This window comes from Polypterus senegalus, chromosome 17, assembly GCF_016835505.1.
Source record: "Polypterus senegalus isolate Bchr_013 chromosome 17, ASM1683550v1, whole genome shotgun sequence".
NCBI lineage: Eukaryota > Metazoa > Chordata > Cladistia > Polypteriformes > Polypteridae > Polypterus > Polypterus senegalus.
The window spans coordinates 59,149,013-59,165,264 of record NC_053170.1 but is presented as its reverse complement, the minus strand read 5'-3'; the positions used below and the strand labels follow the sequence as shown (position 1 = coordinate 59,165,264).

The 16,252-nt window shown below is 37.0% G+C and overlaps 1 protein-coding gene across 2 annotated transcripts in view; it reads right to left on the bottom strand.

Annotated features, from left to right (window-relative positions):
* The window catches only part of ptp4a2b (protein tyrosine phosphatase 4A2b), an 84,788-nt gene that overhangs the window by 36,610 nt on the left and 31,926 nt on the right, over nucleotides 1-16,252 (bottom strand). For both annotated transcript variants that reach the window (XM_039739163.1, XM_039739164.1), the window contains exon 2: nucleotides 5,627-6,288. In XM_039739163.1, the coding sequence (XP_039595097.1) occupies nucleotides 5,627-5,722 (96 nt within the window). In that variant the 5' untranslated portion in view covers nucleotides 5,723-6,288. The remainder of the gene's footprint in view (nucleotides 1-5,626; nucleotides 6,289-16,252) is intronic.

The following is a 16,252-nucleotide window of genomic DNA, read 5'->3' as shown; positions in this document are numbered from 1 at the left end:
GTTATGAAATATCAATAAAAATCTTCACTTAGACGCGATTATTTTTTTTCCCCCCGACAACATCGGTAATATATTTACTTCTTGGGAAATGTAACCTCTTGCTGAATTTCGAATACGTCATTAGGAATTACCTGGGTAACCCATAATGCACTGCGGTAAGCAAGTTGTTCTCACTATATGCGTGTTGTTGAAACTGAAGTAAGTAGCATCGCGGATGAGAAATGGATCATTTCTTGATTAAAACTGGCACAACAGGCCTTGAAGAACCTAGGAAAGCGTAGTAAGGCCACTGTGGAAAAAAATACAGACACAGTGAAGACAAAAAAATGTAAATGTCGAGCTTAAAGTCGACATGTTGACTTTATTCTCGTAGTTTATTTTGTCAGTTGAATGCCGCAAACTAAATTTCATTTTAAAATGAATGTTTCATTTACTAGATTTTCTCAAACCCCGTCATAAATTAATGTAGCACATTAAATGCTTTATATTAAGTGTTCCACGACCCAGTTGTTAATCTCTGCGCTTCTTAAACTGACTTTCTCTTGCAATGAGAGGCGCCGGCAGCAATCGCCGCACATTGACTTCATGATATTCCTGCTCAATGATCATTCAGAATACTAAGATAAATACTTGATATCTTTTTCACGATGAAATGCATTAAAGCATGTATTAGACATGGGTGGCGGGGGGCACGGTGGCGTGGCTGTAGTGCTACTCCCTTGCATTATGGGGTTCTCAGGTCTACGTTCAGTGTAGAGAGGTTTATGTGAAATTAAAACAAGTTATAAACCTAGACCCCAGTTTTCAGAACTTTAAAAACAATTTTCGTTATACATGTTTAATTATGCCATCCATTCAGAGGTCTAAGCTTATAACTAGTTTTAATTTCACAAATACGTTTATCGTGTGGTGATTGGTTATGTGCAGAAAGAAAAAGGATAGGAACTGGGGGTTTAGTACGTCAGATAGAGACACGAGTCTAAAAGTAAGAAAAAAGTTGGTTCAATTGAAAAAGCGTTTTCCAAAGCTGAACGCTCGAAATGTTGAGTGTTATGCTAGGCTGTTCAATACTGCTTCTTTAGAAGAGTTTGACCCACGACCAGCTGTGGAATTCTGGCTGTCACCTGGCAACAGGCACATCACTCATAAAAATCCTGAAAAGTCATAAGCATTCACTTCTGCAGGACCATCAGTCCAGGAACCATGCAGTTCAGCTCAAGCAGAAATGAACAGCATTCAGCCCATGCTGTCTGAGATAGTAAAGATTCTTGGGGGAGAAGATGTTGCAAGACAAAAGCTGAAGAACATGGCAGAAAATGAATCAGGACAGTGTTCTGTTATGTAACTGTAACATATGAAAAAATAACTAGTGTAGCTATAATGAAGGCATTGTTTATTAGCCAGTTAAAATAAGGGAATCTTTTATAAAATGTTCTAGAGCAAGGTGGCAAAATACTACTCCCTGAAAGAACTTTTTTCAGTTTTAAAATGGAAGGCAGTTTTGGTATCAATAAAAGAGATCAGAAAAAATAAACTATTTTTCACTTATGTTATTTGTTAATGGGCAAGTGAATTTAACTGGCGGACAAGTGGATTTTCTAAGTTTACTTGTCCGTGGACAAGTAGAAACAAATTTGATTTCCACACCCCTGGGAATAAGGTTGTAACATAACAAAATGTGGAAAAAGTGATGTGCTATGAATACTTTACGGATGCACTGTATCTATTTTAGTTAACATTCACAGCTCAAAATGCCTGATATTATGAAAATAATCCAGTAGGAGAATTAAGTTTTAAATGACCTGTCCCCATTTTTTCAATGTTTTTCTCGCTCTCAAAATAGTTTAAATACCATATTCTTTTTGTTCTTATCAACATCAGGCATATCATACATATTGCATACCAGGGATTTTTCCCGCCTTGCATCCAAACCTGCTTGGGTAGGCTCCAGGTTTCATGTGGTCCTGCTCTGGATAAACCAGTTTAGATAATAAATGTATATATTGTTCTTAATATATATATTTTGTGCCTGTCCATACTCTTATTACCTGCTTTTCCTCTGCTCATTATGGGTTTACTGTTCTTATGCATGGGCTATTCAAGTCTCACTGCTCCAAACTAACAATTTTTGAGTGAAAGTATGGGCGTGTGCATCACTAGGCAACTAACAACGTTCAGGATTGTTTCCTACATTGAGTCCAATGCGGTCAGGACACTTTCATCTCCCCTTGACCCTGACCTGGTTTTTGGAAAATGTTATTACAATATGACTACCTTCATGCTAAAATAATGACATATTCATATTTTTAGATGAAGATCAAAATACTTATTATCTGCAATGTTTTGCTAACAGAATATATTTTGGTATGGTAACTTCAAAATAAAAATTCAACACTAAGTAAAATAAAGTGAATGAACACTATTATCCTAGAATGTTTAAATCGGGGGTCTCCAACCTCCCCAAAGCGATAGCTACTTTTACAAAATGAAAATGGCCGAGAACTACTCATGTTTTCTAATGTTTATTCTCATAGCTTATTTCAACTCAAACAAACTGAATAAACTTGTTTTGCCAGAAAATTTACAAAATGTTGGTGTCCACAACTCACATTTTGCATTAAAACATCACAAAAATATTTAGTTCACCTGCAAGTGCGTTTTGTACACTATTGAATTAAAACATGAATGCTGTCAAAACAAAACAATGCAATTAACAAATACAGATATTACTTACTCATTTGTCATTTTGTTACATGTCACTGTTTCACTTCACAAGAGTATTCACATGTCCAGTTGCATGTGTGATGTGTTTTTAGTTAGTCAATGACTGGCACTGCATGGAGTCAACAAGAGAGGTGTATGGTTGAGTGTAGCCACTTAGGTTCACTCTTATAGAGTCATAAATGTTCATCTATCAGTCTTGTTCTGAACTTTGATTGCATGACATTCATGTCAGAAAAGGCAGACTCACAGAGGTATGTAGACCCAAACAAAGCAGATATTTTCAGAGCTGTTTGCTGAAGATTCTTAGTTATCTGGCTCTACTAAGCTCCAGAAATACTGAGAATTCTGTCGAGACTTTAACTGCACATTATTTTCAAAGTTTACTAATATATAACATACTAGCAGCAGTACCCGGGAATATATAATGAATTTCCCAAATGAAAGAAATACAACATAGAAATAGAACAAACAATTTTCCGATTGACATATTATTGTAATAGGCAATACAAGAGGCTATTCCAGAGCCTATGGATACACTATATTTTTTTTTGCCCCCCTTGTGTTGCGAAAATTAACAAATTCTGAGGACTGCCCACTCTAGAACATGCTACGTAGAGTTGTCCGTGTGAAAAGCATAGATTTTCCAAATTGATGCCTGCAACTTGCAGTGACTACCCTTGAGCCTTATTAATTGACATAGCAAAAGCCAAACAAACAGGAAATAGCCGTTTGAAATCAAAGGGTAAATCATTCTGAATCAGCGGTATTCTTGGTATGAAAACATTTTCACGTCTTGCGCAACCTGTTATGATAGTTGCTTCAATAATATGTATTGATGGAAAAGTTGCCGGCATTTCAAGATGTGATTCTCTTCAGAAACTGTACTCATTAGTCGGTAATCATAAAAGTCCATTGCACGGAGTTTCTTTCCAGCAACAGAGTTGCCCGTAGATGGATCCGTTTGTGGAATTCCAAAGTAATACTCATCTTTGCCTTGCCAAAAGATTAGTGGATACTGAAGGGCATCATACGACCTGTGTGAGACTGCCACACGCTGAAGACTTCTGTTCCTTTTCTCAATGATAATGTCCCGCTTCCCAAAGTCATTGCCCACCATTACAATGGCAACCTCATCAAGCGTTGGAGCATTGAATCGTCGGTGATGCTGTCCCTGTGGCATTTTGTCAGCTCTTATGACAACTTTATAATCATCTGTTGACATACGTTGAAGTGCAGTCTTGAAAAGGGTGACATATGCGTTGTTCTCATGAAGGAATCGTTCTAAATCTATCACAATGTCTAGTCTCACGTTCGGCATTTTGCTGTGTCTATGATGCGCTGTTGTGGAAATGTCACCCATGAAGTAGATCTGAAGGAACTCAATTGTCCCATCAGTTGATGGAAGTAATGATCCTATTGTATGGTAAACCTGACCTTGCACTTTGAATGTGGGCATGAACCCATTCTCTCGTATTTGTACTCCCTGATGTTGTTCAAGAAATGCTTTGAAATTGGTGTTGATCCCGACATCAAAGAGTGTACAGGTTCAGGAGAACGAAGTAGAGATGGCAGTTTCATCTTACCATTTGAGCAACACAATCCTGGTGACTCTCCTTTCCATTTTAGAGCTCGACAATGAACACAGATATGATCCATTCGGCCAATAACAGTGACAGGATGTTCAGGATATGCAACCTGTCAGTTATATGTGAAAGACATATTTTTTAAATCGTACTGCATTTGTCCACGTGTTGCATCAGCAGCCCTTCGCCTGTTGACAGACAGTCTGGTTTCCCTTTCTTAAGATGTTTCATCTGCTAATTCATCAGACATTTTTTTCCAACCAAACATACCCCGTGACCACCTCCTGGTCACAAAGGAGCCCCATGCCCAGTTTGGTGACCATCGGACGCCTGTTGCAGATTTGTATGGTGGACAAACAAACATACATCGACTACAGCCTCCCTTCCCTTTCTTCAGATGTTTCCAGTCTTGTATCAGCAGCCGTTCTCCTGTTGGCATTACGGGGACGTGTGGAGAACTGTCAATGAAAAGGTGCCCTGCGCTTCACCCCAAATATTTTTCCCAACCAAACATACCCCATGACCTCCTCCTGGTCACAAAGGAGCCCAATGCCCAATTTGATGGCGATTGGACGCCTGGTGCAGATTTGTATGGCGGACAAACAAACATACATTGACTCTGCTTTATATATTAGATAAAATCCAATGTCTGTCTGTATGTCTGTCCGTTTTTCACAAGAGATCTACTTAACAGATTTAGATCGTTTTTTTTCAACAATTTCACTGAACATCCCGGTTGATTTTGCGATTTCTCTCATTTTGCTATGTATCACAGTTTGATTGCGGTACTGATTTATTTGTGCGAATCCAAGAAAAAGTCAGCAGGCCGAGGGGAGGGGCCCTCCTCACTCACTAGCTCTGGGGAGTGTTCCTTAACTCCGTTTAGCTAGCGAACGAGAGAATGATTGAATTCAACTTTGGTTGATATTCAAAATAAAGTGTTACTCAGGTCTTGATGAGTTTTAGTCCGGATATTCTCTTAAGAGTACTACTCCACATTGAAAAGATAGATTGCAATTCAGATTGTGGATCATGATATGATTTTTTGGAAAGAACGCCCACCCTTAAATTTGACTAATCAAGTTTTCAAATTTATGTAAGATTCATTAACCCTCTGGCGAGCTACTTAGAAAGGGGTTGCGTGCTACCGGTAGCTCGTGAGCGACGTGTTGGAGACCCCTCGTTTAAATACTTAACCCACTTATGAAATTATTTTAAATTGATATATATACTTAAAAACAAACTTAAAAAAGTGAGTAAACAAGACATGACTTATCACATGAAAAAATGCTGCATACAGCCAAGAATAAATACCTTACCTCAGTAAATTTGTTGAGAGTAGAATTTGTTGGATTGTGAGTGATTAAAAATCTCATTGTTTCAAATACAATTTCCACAGGTGCTGGACGGCTCATGTTGGCAAATAAAACACACAAAAAAAAAAAAAAAAATATATATCTCAACAAAAATAAAGTTGATTTTTTTTTTAAATTTATTTTGAAGACAGGACAGATGGGATAGTTCTCACTTTGGCTCAAAGTATAGCTTTATAGCTTAATTTAAAGTCTGTAGTTCAAAAGTAAAAATGGCTTAAAAAGTTAGCAGACTTTAAAAACCTGCCTGCCTTGTCAAAAAGAAGAAAAAAAAAAGTTGGGAAGATAAGGAAAAAATATCCTTTGAACATCAAAACAAGTTGCATATGTTTACCCCATTCAGGACATGTACAATAATCTGGTCATTACAGAGAAAGTGAAGTTATAGGGCAGATGTCACTACTTTGCCAGAGGCTTGTAAAAAGAATTGATTTAGACCAAAGGACACCACTCCAACAGGCTTCTGTCTACAGGTCTGTTCTGCTGCTGTCTTGCCACGAAGAGCAAACAATTCACTTGTCTGCAAAGGCAAGGTGCTGAGCCCGGCAGAAATCTCTGCTGACATTCACAAACGCCATAAATGTGCAGCCCAACTCGGCACAGAAATACTGTAAAACAGAAACAGAGAAAGAACACAAGTATTAGCAGATCCTGCAAAACACATCAAGCACACAATATTAGTCTATTAATGGATGCTTTGGCATTTTGAGCAGAACATCTATTCATTGGTCTAGTCTGGTAATAAAAGAGACTTGCAAAAAGCCTGTTTAAATTGTAATAAACCACTTCTTGAGCAAGCTGTTAAAACTGATCTATATCAAAATGTACAAACATGCTTTTAAGTCTGTGAATCCACTACATAATTTGAGATTTTTTATTATCCTAAAATCCTAAAATATTTAATCAGAATTTGCCTCTTACTACAGAAATTAGGTATAATTACTCACCAGTTTGAATGTTTTAAAAGAATATGTCCCTGCTACAAAATAATATAAACCGTATACAGAAATTGTACTGGTGCAGAAATAAGCAAATCCTAATTATAGGATTCATACCAAGGTAAAGTATGTTCAAGTCGGTCAATGGCAAATGAACTAAGATAACAAATATGGGATTTAGATTGAGGAGTTTCACTAGTGTTGCAGCGAGTCACGGTCTAGTGCAAAGGAGGAAGGATTTATACCATAATTTGATTTACCCTTCAATAAAAATGCTATAATTTGGTTAGGAGTAGTGGTGAAGAACAGCTGGCTCAATCCACCTTTTTCAAAGGAAAAACAGGAAAGTTGTCATGGGACTATGGATAAGTAATCAAATTAATCTAGGTGAGCAAGAGCAGTTTGGAATACTTTTGTCTTTTCTACTTACTTGGGAGATGATCGATTTTTTTTAACAGATCAATTTACATGGACACTTAAATACAGATTGCATGTGGTTCTGTTGCCTTTTTGATTTGTTAACATTGTAAACACTGTTACTGTCAAAAGTGCACAATATATTAGTTCACTTCTATGTTTATGTGTTAATATATGGATGAACGATTATGACAAAATTAAGAATTGAGGATTACCACCTTTGGTATTATAATTGTGATAATTTCAATTGCAAGCACTACAATGAAATATGTAGTTTATCAGCTGCATGTACTGTATTGTGGACACCTGTACATATGGTAACAGTAGAATCTTCATTTTTAAGGGAACCACTTTAAAAATGTCAATGTAAAAACTGTAAATTGTGTATTAGTTGAAAAGCTAAAAATATGGTGTCTAATATATTCTCTTTTTATTTTTATAATAAAGATAAAGCACATTGAAAAAAATACTTGTGTCACTGTTTGTGTAAAACAATACATGCTGTAAATTAATGAGATTCAAATAATTATGAAACAAAAATTAAGTATAACACAAACAATTCCTGTTTATTTATCCCGAAACAAACATAACTTTTAAAAAAAACTGCCATCACACTACCACTCACTATTCAAATATGTGGAAAACGTTAAGGAACACTTAGTTTTAAAAAAGGCATTCTCATTTAAAGAGTGCAGCATTGCATGTGTCTGCTTTTCCATATAAACTTCTTATCAATAATGAACTGTTAAGCTCACATCAGTTTCCACTGTTCTACTTGAGCACAGATAGGTTGTGTTGCATTAAGTACTGGCTGCTTTAGATCACCTTAATTTGGAATAAAGAAAAGGCAATGAAACACTGGAAAAAATAATTGAAGGAGGAAATAACTTTCATTGTGTACATTGTTTAAAACATGATGGCTTCTTATGCATTAACACGTTCAGCAGATAACTAATGGTACATACATCTAACATTACTGGAACTTGGTGCTGATTGTTTATTTTTCATGCACACTCAACACAATAGACTATGTTAGTGTTTTAGAAAGTTGCGTAAGGGTGTGCTTGCAGTGTTGCAACTGTTCGTACACCATGCTTTTTTGATCAACATTGTCGCTACAAAATAACTCCAATTTATGGACAAGTCTTTTTATTTTGCTACTAAAAACTATAAAAAGTGTTAGGTGATCTAGGTTTAACATTATTTCTCAATTTTTCTGGAGGTGGCCACCAGCGTGAGAAAGAAATGAGATTTTAAAAGGATAATGATAGAGAGCATACTTTTTAAAAGATATTAGGGATCCGACTCCTAAAAATGCGTTAAGCATGGTCACTCGCGATTGTACATTTGATGCGAGTGCCTCTGATTGATTCGTTGTTGAGAATCAAGGCGACACAAATGGCAGCCTCAGTTCAGTACTCTCTAGTATTTTCTTTATTTGTACTGTTGTATGGGGTTCAACTTTAATCAAGTATAATTGTGAAGAATTTTTGAATATTTGGCAATTAATTTTGTGTGATTTGACACCGGACTTTTCACAATTAAGAACTTTTCTGGATATCTTAGCTGGCAGAGCAGCAGTTGCCAGCACTATATGTAGACACAGGTATTGCAAAAGGGGTAACCGCAATGGTGCACTCGTTAGGTTAAGAGAGCAGGGTTTTTTTTTTTTTTGGTTTTTTTAAACAGCGCTCCAAAGTTTACATCTGGTAAACTCTTCTCTTTAAGCAAAAAAATGGATGAACTGTTACTCCTCAACAGAACTTACAAGGACTTTTCACTTTCTTCTGCTTTCTTCTGCCTGGTTAAATGAATCCATCCTGGACTCAGCATTACATCTACTTGGCTTTCAACTTTATAGAAAAGACCGTGCATAAGAGACATAAGGGAAAAGAAAAGGAGGCGGAATCTGCTTTTATATCAATGAAGGCTGTCACGGTGTTAAGTAAAATGTACTGACCTGACTTAGAAATGCTTTTTGTTAACTGTAAGCCTCTTTATTCACCAGGGGAGTTTTCCTCATTTATACTGGTTAGTGTCTACGTTCCACCTCATGCCTGTATGAGTGTAGCACTACAAAAACTAGCTGATCAGATAACAAGCATGGAGTAATATTATTATTATATTATATTAACTTCCTTATATTATATTAACTTCCTTCTGATTATTCTAGGGGATTTTAATAAGGTAGAAACTTCCCAAATTTATGCAGCACAGTAACACATTGCTATACAGTGTTAAAGCATGTCTCCCATGCAGCTTTGGGTTTCTCCGATCACTGTTTGACTAATTTGTTCCCAACCTATAGCAGTAAGTTAAAGTCTGCTAAACCTGTGATTAATACAGTGAGAAGGAGGTCTAATGAGGCAAAGCTGAAGCTGCAAACCTGCTTTGACCGTATGAAGTGGGGTTTCTTTGAAGATATTGCTGCTAACTTAGATAAACTGGTACACATAGTAACATCTTATGCAAGCTTTTGTGAAGACTTGTGTGTCTCCACCAAGACCTGGTTAAAATTTAACAACAGTAAAAACCATGCCTTACTGCAAAACTCAACCAGCTTCATCAAGCCAAGGAAGCTGCCCACAGAAGTGAGGACAGAACACTCTTTACACAGGCAAGGAAAACACTGACAAAAGAAATCAGATTGGCTAAGAAGAGTTACCCTGAAAAGCTGAAAAAAATCAGTTTTTAGCCAAAGAACCTGCGTCAGTGTGGAAAGGACTACAAAACATTACAAATTACAGGAAACCATTCCCCCATACTGCAGTAAATCACATTTTAAAAAAACCCACACATTCTCATACTTAACCTGCATTAAATTTCTCTGAGGAGGATGTGTTTTGGCTCTTCAAAGGAAAACACACTAAGAAAGCAACAGGTCGGGAAGGGGTCTCACCATCCGGTTTTAAAATCTGTGCTGATCAACTGGTCCCTCTCTTCACTCAGATTTTCAACAAATCATTAGTGTTGTGTGTAGTTCCCTTATGCTTCAAATAAGCCACTATCAAACCAGTCCCCAAAAAGTCCAGTATAACAGAACTGAATGACTACAGGCCTGTTGCTCTGACAGCTGTGGTCATGAAGACCTTTGAGAAACTGGTTTTGGCTCACTTGAAGGACATCAGAGCTCCCCTGTTGGACTCCCATCAGTTTGCTTACAGAAAGAACCAGTTGGTCAGTGGATGATGCAGTCAACATTGGCACTACATCCTGCAGCATCTTGACAACCCAGGGACATATGAAAGGGTTCCGTTTGTGGACTTCAGCTCTGCTTTCAACACAATAATTCTGGAGCTCCTCCACTCAAAACTCACCCAGCTTTATGTCCCTGTTTCTACCTGTAAACGGATCATCAATTTCCTGACCAACAGCAAATGTATTTCCTGCAACAGCTGAGGAAGTTCAACCTTTCACAGGAGCTGCTGATTCAGTTTTACACAGCAGTCACGGAGTCTTTTCTCAGCTCATCCATAACAGTGTGGTTCAGATTAGTGACTAAACATGACAAGAACATGCTACACTGAATAAGCAGGTTTGCCTAAAAACATCATTTGTGCCAGTCTGACCACCTTACAGGACCTGTATTATTCCAGAGTAATGAAATGGGATAGGAAAATAATTACTGACACCTCACACCACAACCTTTGAGAACTTCTTCCATCAGCCAGGTGTTTGAGATTGCTGGTGGTGGTCGGAAGGATTGGTGGCGCCAGTGTTCGGCAGCCTCACTTCTGTCAGTGTGCCCCAGGGCAGCTGTGGCTAATTAGTAGCTTATCATCACCAGCGTATGAATGTGTGTGTGAATGGGTGAATGACTGTTGTGTTGTAAAGCGCCTAGGGGGGTTCTTGAACTCTAGTTAGGCGCTATATCAAATACAGGCCATTTACCATTTATATGCCAAAACAAACAAGCTTATAAATAGTTAGCTACACCCGACCCCCCACTCGGTCCAAACACCCCCATGCATTTATTTCTTGCACTGAGTTGCACTCTGCACTTTATATATGTGCGTGTATATATTTTACACACACACAGAGTCTTGTGTTTTTTTTTTATCTCAGTTGTGTTATTAACTATTATGTGTATGTCAATTACATAACTTGTAATCGGATGAGTCACCAAAACTGGAGTCAAATTCCTTGTATGTGTGCAGACTTGGCTAATAAATCTGATTCTGATTTACATAGCATTCAGGTTTAGTAAATGTTTCTGTGCTTAAGTATAATACTCACTTGCTGTTTAGAGCAATCTGTAACTGGGTAAGCTTGATTCCTGACAAAGCAGGTATACTAAATGAAATGTAGTAAGTGTCACTTCTTGTAATTAGTATATTACCACAGCCGTAATGATAATCATGGTTAATATATGATTAATTGCGCAGTCTTATTTTAATCTGTGTTAACTTTAGGGGAGATGGATCATTATGACCAACATTGTTTCTGGAAATAAATTCATGTGCTCATATTATGGTTTGAAATTGTCTTTAAATATTGAAGCTTAATGTTACTTCTGCCTTTTAAGGGGCAGGGCAGTGAGTAGTCACTACAAGTTAACTACTACAACAGTGTAGGTACAGTATGTATTTTTCTATATTACATAAAACTGCCTTTTGCATTTACTAGATTTTTTGTATTTACTAGATTGTAATACATTCATTGTTTTATATTTTTATGCCTCTACTTTTATTTTTAGGATATATTCAAATTCAAATAGAATGTTGATATTTGTCAGGAAGAAATTAAGTACGCAGTGGTGCTTTAAAGTTTCCATATTCTTGAATAAATATGACTTAAAACATCATCAGATTTTCACACAAGTCCTAACAGTAGATATGGAGAACCCAGCCAAATAAATGAGACAAAAGTATGCTTGGTCATTAATTCATGGAGGAAAAATCACCCAGTATCTATATCTGTGAGAGGCAAAAGTATGGGAAATCTAGCACATAATTTGAAGGTGAGATTAGAGTCGGGTGTTGTCAATAAATGTCATGGTTGTCGATCAATCTGATGAAAATCAGGTGTGAATGGGCACTCTATTTTAAAAGAACAGGGTTCTAATCAAGGAATTCATTTTGAAATGTGCTTTTGCAGCATCAGTGGCATTATACCACCAACAAAGTACATTTCAGAGGATCTGAGAAAAGAAATTGTTGAAGCTCATTGTTCTGAGAAAGGCTACAAAAAAATCTATAAAGTGTTTGGACTGTACCAATCCACAGTGAGACAGACTGGGTACAGATGGAGGAAGTTTGACTATCGTTACTCTGTTACTCTCTCCAGGAGTGGTCAACCAACTAAAAGCCTCTCTCACCATTGGTTAATGTTCCTGAGTTCCACATCAGGCGAACACTGAGCAACAGTGGTGTGTGCTTTCCAAAAAAAAAAAAAAAAAAAAAAAACACCAAAAACATTTCATCCCTGTTACAGTTACAGCTGAAGATCATATGGACAGCCTGAAAGTTAATGGAGTAATGTTTTATGGACAATTGATATCAAAACAGACCTTTTTGGTTCAAATGAGAAGTGTTTCGTTTGTAGAAAGAAAAACACTGCATTCCACCATGAAAACCTCATCCCATCTGTGAAACATGCTGGCGGTAGTATCATGCTTTGGACCTGTTTTGCTGCATTTGTGCCAGGACAGCTTGCCATTTTGGACAGGAAAATTAATTCTTAATTATACCAGCGAATTCTAAGGGGAAAATGTCAGGACATCTGACCTTGGGACTACATTTCAAGAGAAATTGGGTCGTGCAGCAAGATAACAACAAGCACGCAAGTTGTTCTACCAAAGAGTGGTTGAAAAAGAATAAAATTAAGGTTTTGGCATAGGCATGTCAAAGTCCTGACCATAACCCAACATAAATGTTGTGGAAGGACCTGAAGCGTCCTGTTCATTTTAGAAAACCCAGCAACATCCTTGAGTTGAGGCAATTCTGTATGGAGGAATGGCCAAAGATCCTCCAAACCAATATGCAGGACTATCAAGACCTCCTGAAAACATTTTGTTGCAGTTATTGCTGCAAAAAGGGGTTCACACCAAATACCAAAAGCAAAGGTTCACATACTTTTGCCACTCACAGATTTGTGACACGAGATCGATCATATTTCCACAATAAATAAATAACCAAGTATGATATTTTTGTCTCATTTGTTCAATTGTATTCTTTTCACCAACATCGGACAATGTTCTAGGTCTCAGGAATATGGAAAATTATGAAGGGTTCACTAACATTCAAGCACCACTGTAGTTACACATGCGTTCATACTGTTGCACTTAGTCAGTAGCTCTGTGTGGATTTGTTTAGTATATTTACAAATTTTAAATTGCAATTATTAAATTCTACAATGTCAGGACCTCAAATTAAAAAAGCAAAAAACAAAAATATTATACTGAAATTGTCAGTAATGATGTTGGCAAGACTGCTGATTGGTTTCAATACAAAATCTGAAATTATGCCATTAGTCTTTGTCTTTCTGTGAGGTGGTCTGCTTTCTTTACTTTTTGTTTGATATACAAAGCACTCTAGTGTCTGAAGTGAATCAATACCCGATGTCATCCAAAAACTCCAGCAAAGGATACAGTGTTATTAAAGTAGGGGAGGAGGAGCACAGCGATAGAGGTATACTGTGGCAACATATTGCATGTCTCAGTTGGCTCTATTTTTATTTCTTTTATTTTTTTTAAATTGCCAACTTAATGAAACCATATACAGTACTCTGGGAAATCAAGTATATCATTAAAGATCAAAGTGATAGGGACTTTAAAGTCATAGTGCTTATGGGCAACTTCAGAACACAGCAAGAGAGAAAAGAATGGGAAGTCAAACTCATGCTAAAATGTAACACATTTATAACATGGTTGAATAGAGACAAGAGGGTTATGGTCAGATATGAGGATTGTTTGCATCTCTCGGACTGACACAGACAACCTGTCTACAGACCCACATTGTATTGAAAAAAAACTGACCAGAAACTTCAAAAATACTTTGTTGGACAGTTATCTTATCTTAGCCTGAAGAGGTCTACTAATTTTTACATTTCAGATTGTCTCGCTTAAAAGATTTTCAATGTTATTTGTCCTAGTGTGTATATAAACACATGTTTTTGAATAATCCAATGTGTTATACATCCATCCAATATCCAACCTGCTATATCCTAACTACAGTGTCACAGGGGTCTGCTGGAGCCCAACCCCAGCCAACATAGGGCGCAAGACAGGAAACAAATCCCAGGTGGGGCGCCAGCACACCGCAGTGTCTTATACAGGATTATCTTATTTTTCTGAACATCCCATGCATTTCTATATAACCTGCACATTTTGTCTCTCTCAGTAAAAAAACTGGACAACCTGCACCTTTGTACAACCAGCAAAAAATAAACAGAACATCAGAACAAATTAACCCGCAACCAACCACAGCCTGCATGCGTAAATTATTACACCACTTGTAACTGTTGAGATGTTCACCATAAAAGTTATTCATTACTGAACAACAGCATTGGTATTTTGGAATAAAATAAATGACACTCTCCATCTAAATGATACTGGCCCTGATGACGAATTTTGTTCGGTCACGAAATGGCAAACTTCATATTACTAGTCAGCCACCTTATCCAAATGCTGAAATGGGTCTTAACTTGTAGGTTCTGCGCTTTTGGGTTCAACGAAATTCTCACAGCCTTCCTGTTCTGCATCCTTTTGGATGATTTTTTTTTTTTTTTTACATGCACCTGTCAGGAAACAGTTTAAGTCCAGTTTGGATAATGCTACGAAAAGAGGTGTCAAAGTGGAATATGACAGGAATTCATAGAACTTTTTTTTCATTTTATCGGAGAAAAATAACAATCCATTTAATCAAGTCTAACTTATACAATGAAGAAAAAACATTCCACACATTTAAGAAAGAGAGAAGGAAATAGAGAGAAAGAACTGTATGGGCAAAAATTTTAAATCAGAAAAAGGAGACTGTCCCTTCTAAATGCTTATTTTAAAATGGTTAGATCTTGCCATATTTTAAAAAGTTTTCAACAAATCCTCTAAGTGAGAATTTGATTTTTTCCAGCTTCAGGTAGTATAGAATATCAGTTAGCCACTGAATTATAAAAGATGGGCTTGGATTCTTTCAGTTAAGCAGGATAATTCTACGTGCTAATAGTGTGCTATAGGCAATTACATTTACAAGCAATTACAATTATCAAGTTGTCGTTCCCCACTTTAGGCCCATCTGCCCAGCTGTTAATGGGTCTGGATTGATTGTAAAATCAAGGGGGCCTGAAAGGCATTTGTCCAAAACTACGTTCATCTGGTGCACTCCCAAAAACATGTAGCCCAGTCAGGCTGGATCTAGACTGCAACATTCACAACTTGGACCATGCCCTGGATATAGTTGGACACCTTTAAACGATATAATTATGATCAATAAAATATTTCAAGCTGAATGACTGAATGCTTTGTGCATATGAAGTTAGTGTATTCGATGCATGACTGCCTTCTAATCCTTCTATGAGATATTAAAGTGAAAGGTCCTTTCCCCTACCGTACCATAAGATCTTTAAAAGGGAGAAACTTCAAAATGTTTTTATATATTGTTTAGATACTGTTTCCCAGTCTTCAGTATTTCTTCTGGAATAGAAATGGGTGGGAAGTGTGGAAAAATCTTTATCTATGTATCTATATACAGTTCTCCAAGTGTTTTAATTCCAGATGTTTTCCAAAGATTAAATACTGTGTATGTTGGAGGGGGTTGAAAAAGATGATTATTATTTAGAAATGTTTTTATTCAGCCAGGTAAAACAGCTATCTGAAGCCCTTGATGTTTAGGAATTCTCTGTACCATAAGGCAGAGTCAATAGGGTGTCCTTTCTAAACGGGATTTCTTTATCCACTCCAGCTCCAAAAAACAGAATGTAAGCGTGAAACACACTTTTTTTTTTAATGAAATAAACAAAACTACCAAGTTTAGAAGCTCATGGGGGGCTGGGTAAAAGCTCTCGATCAGCTGTGTACTAACCTGTTAAACCAAAGAGAACATGCTAGATGCTTCAGTATGTGTGTTTAGGAAAAGACATGATGTATTTATGAAATGCTTGGTTACAAAGCAGAGAATGTACATCTCTGTGTACAGTAAGAAATTAGGAAAAAAATTTAACAATGAACAAGTTATAAGCACTTTGCTCTTTAAAAATGCACTGCAACCAAAAAACAAAAACA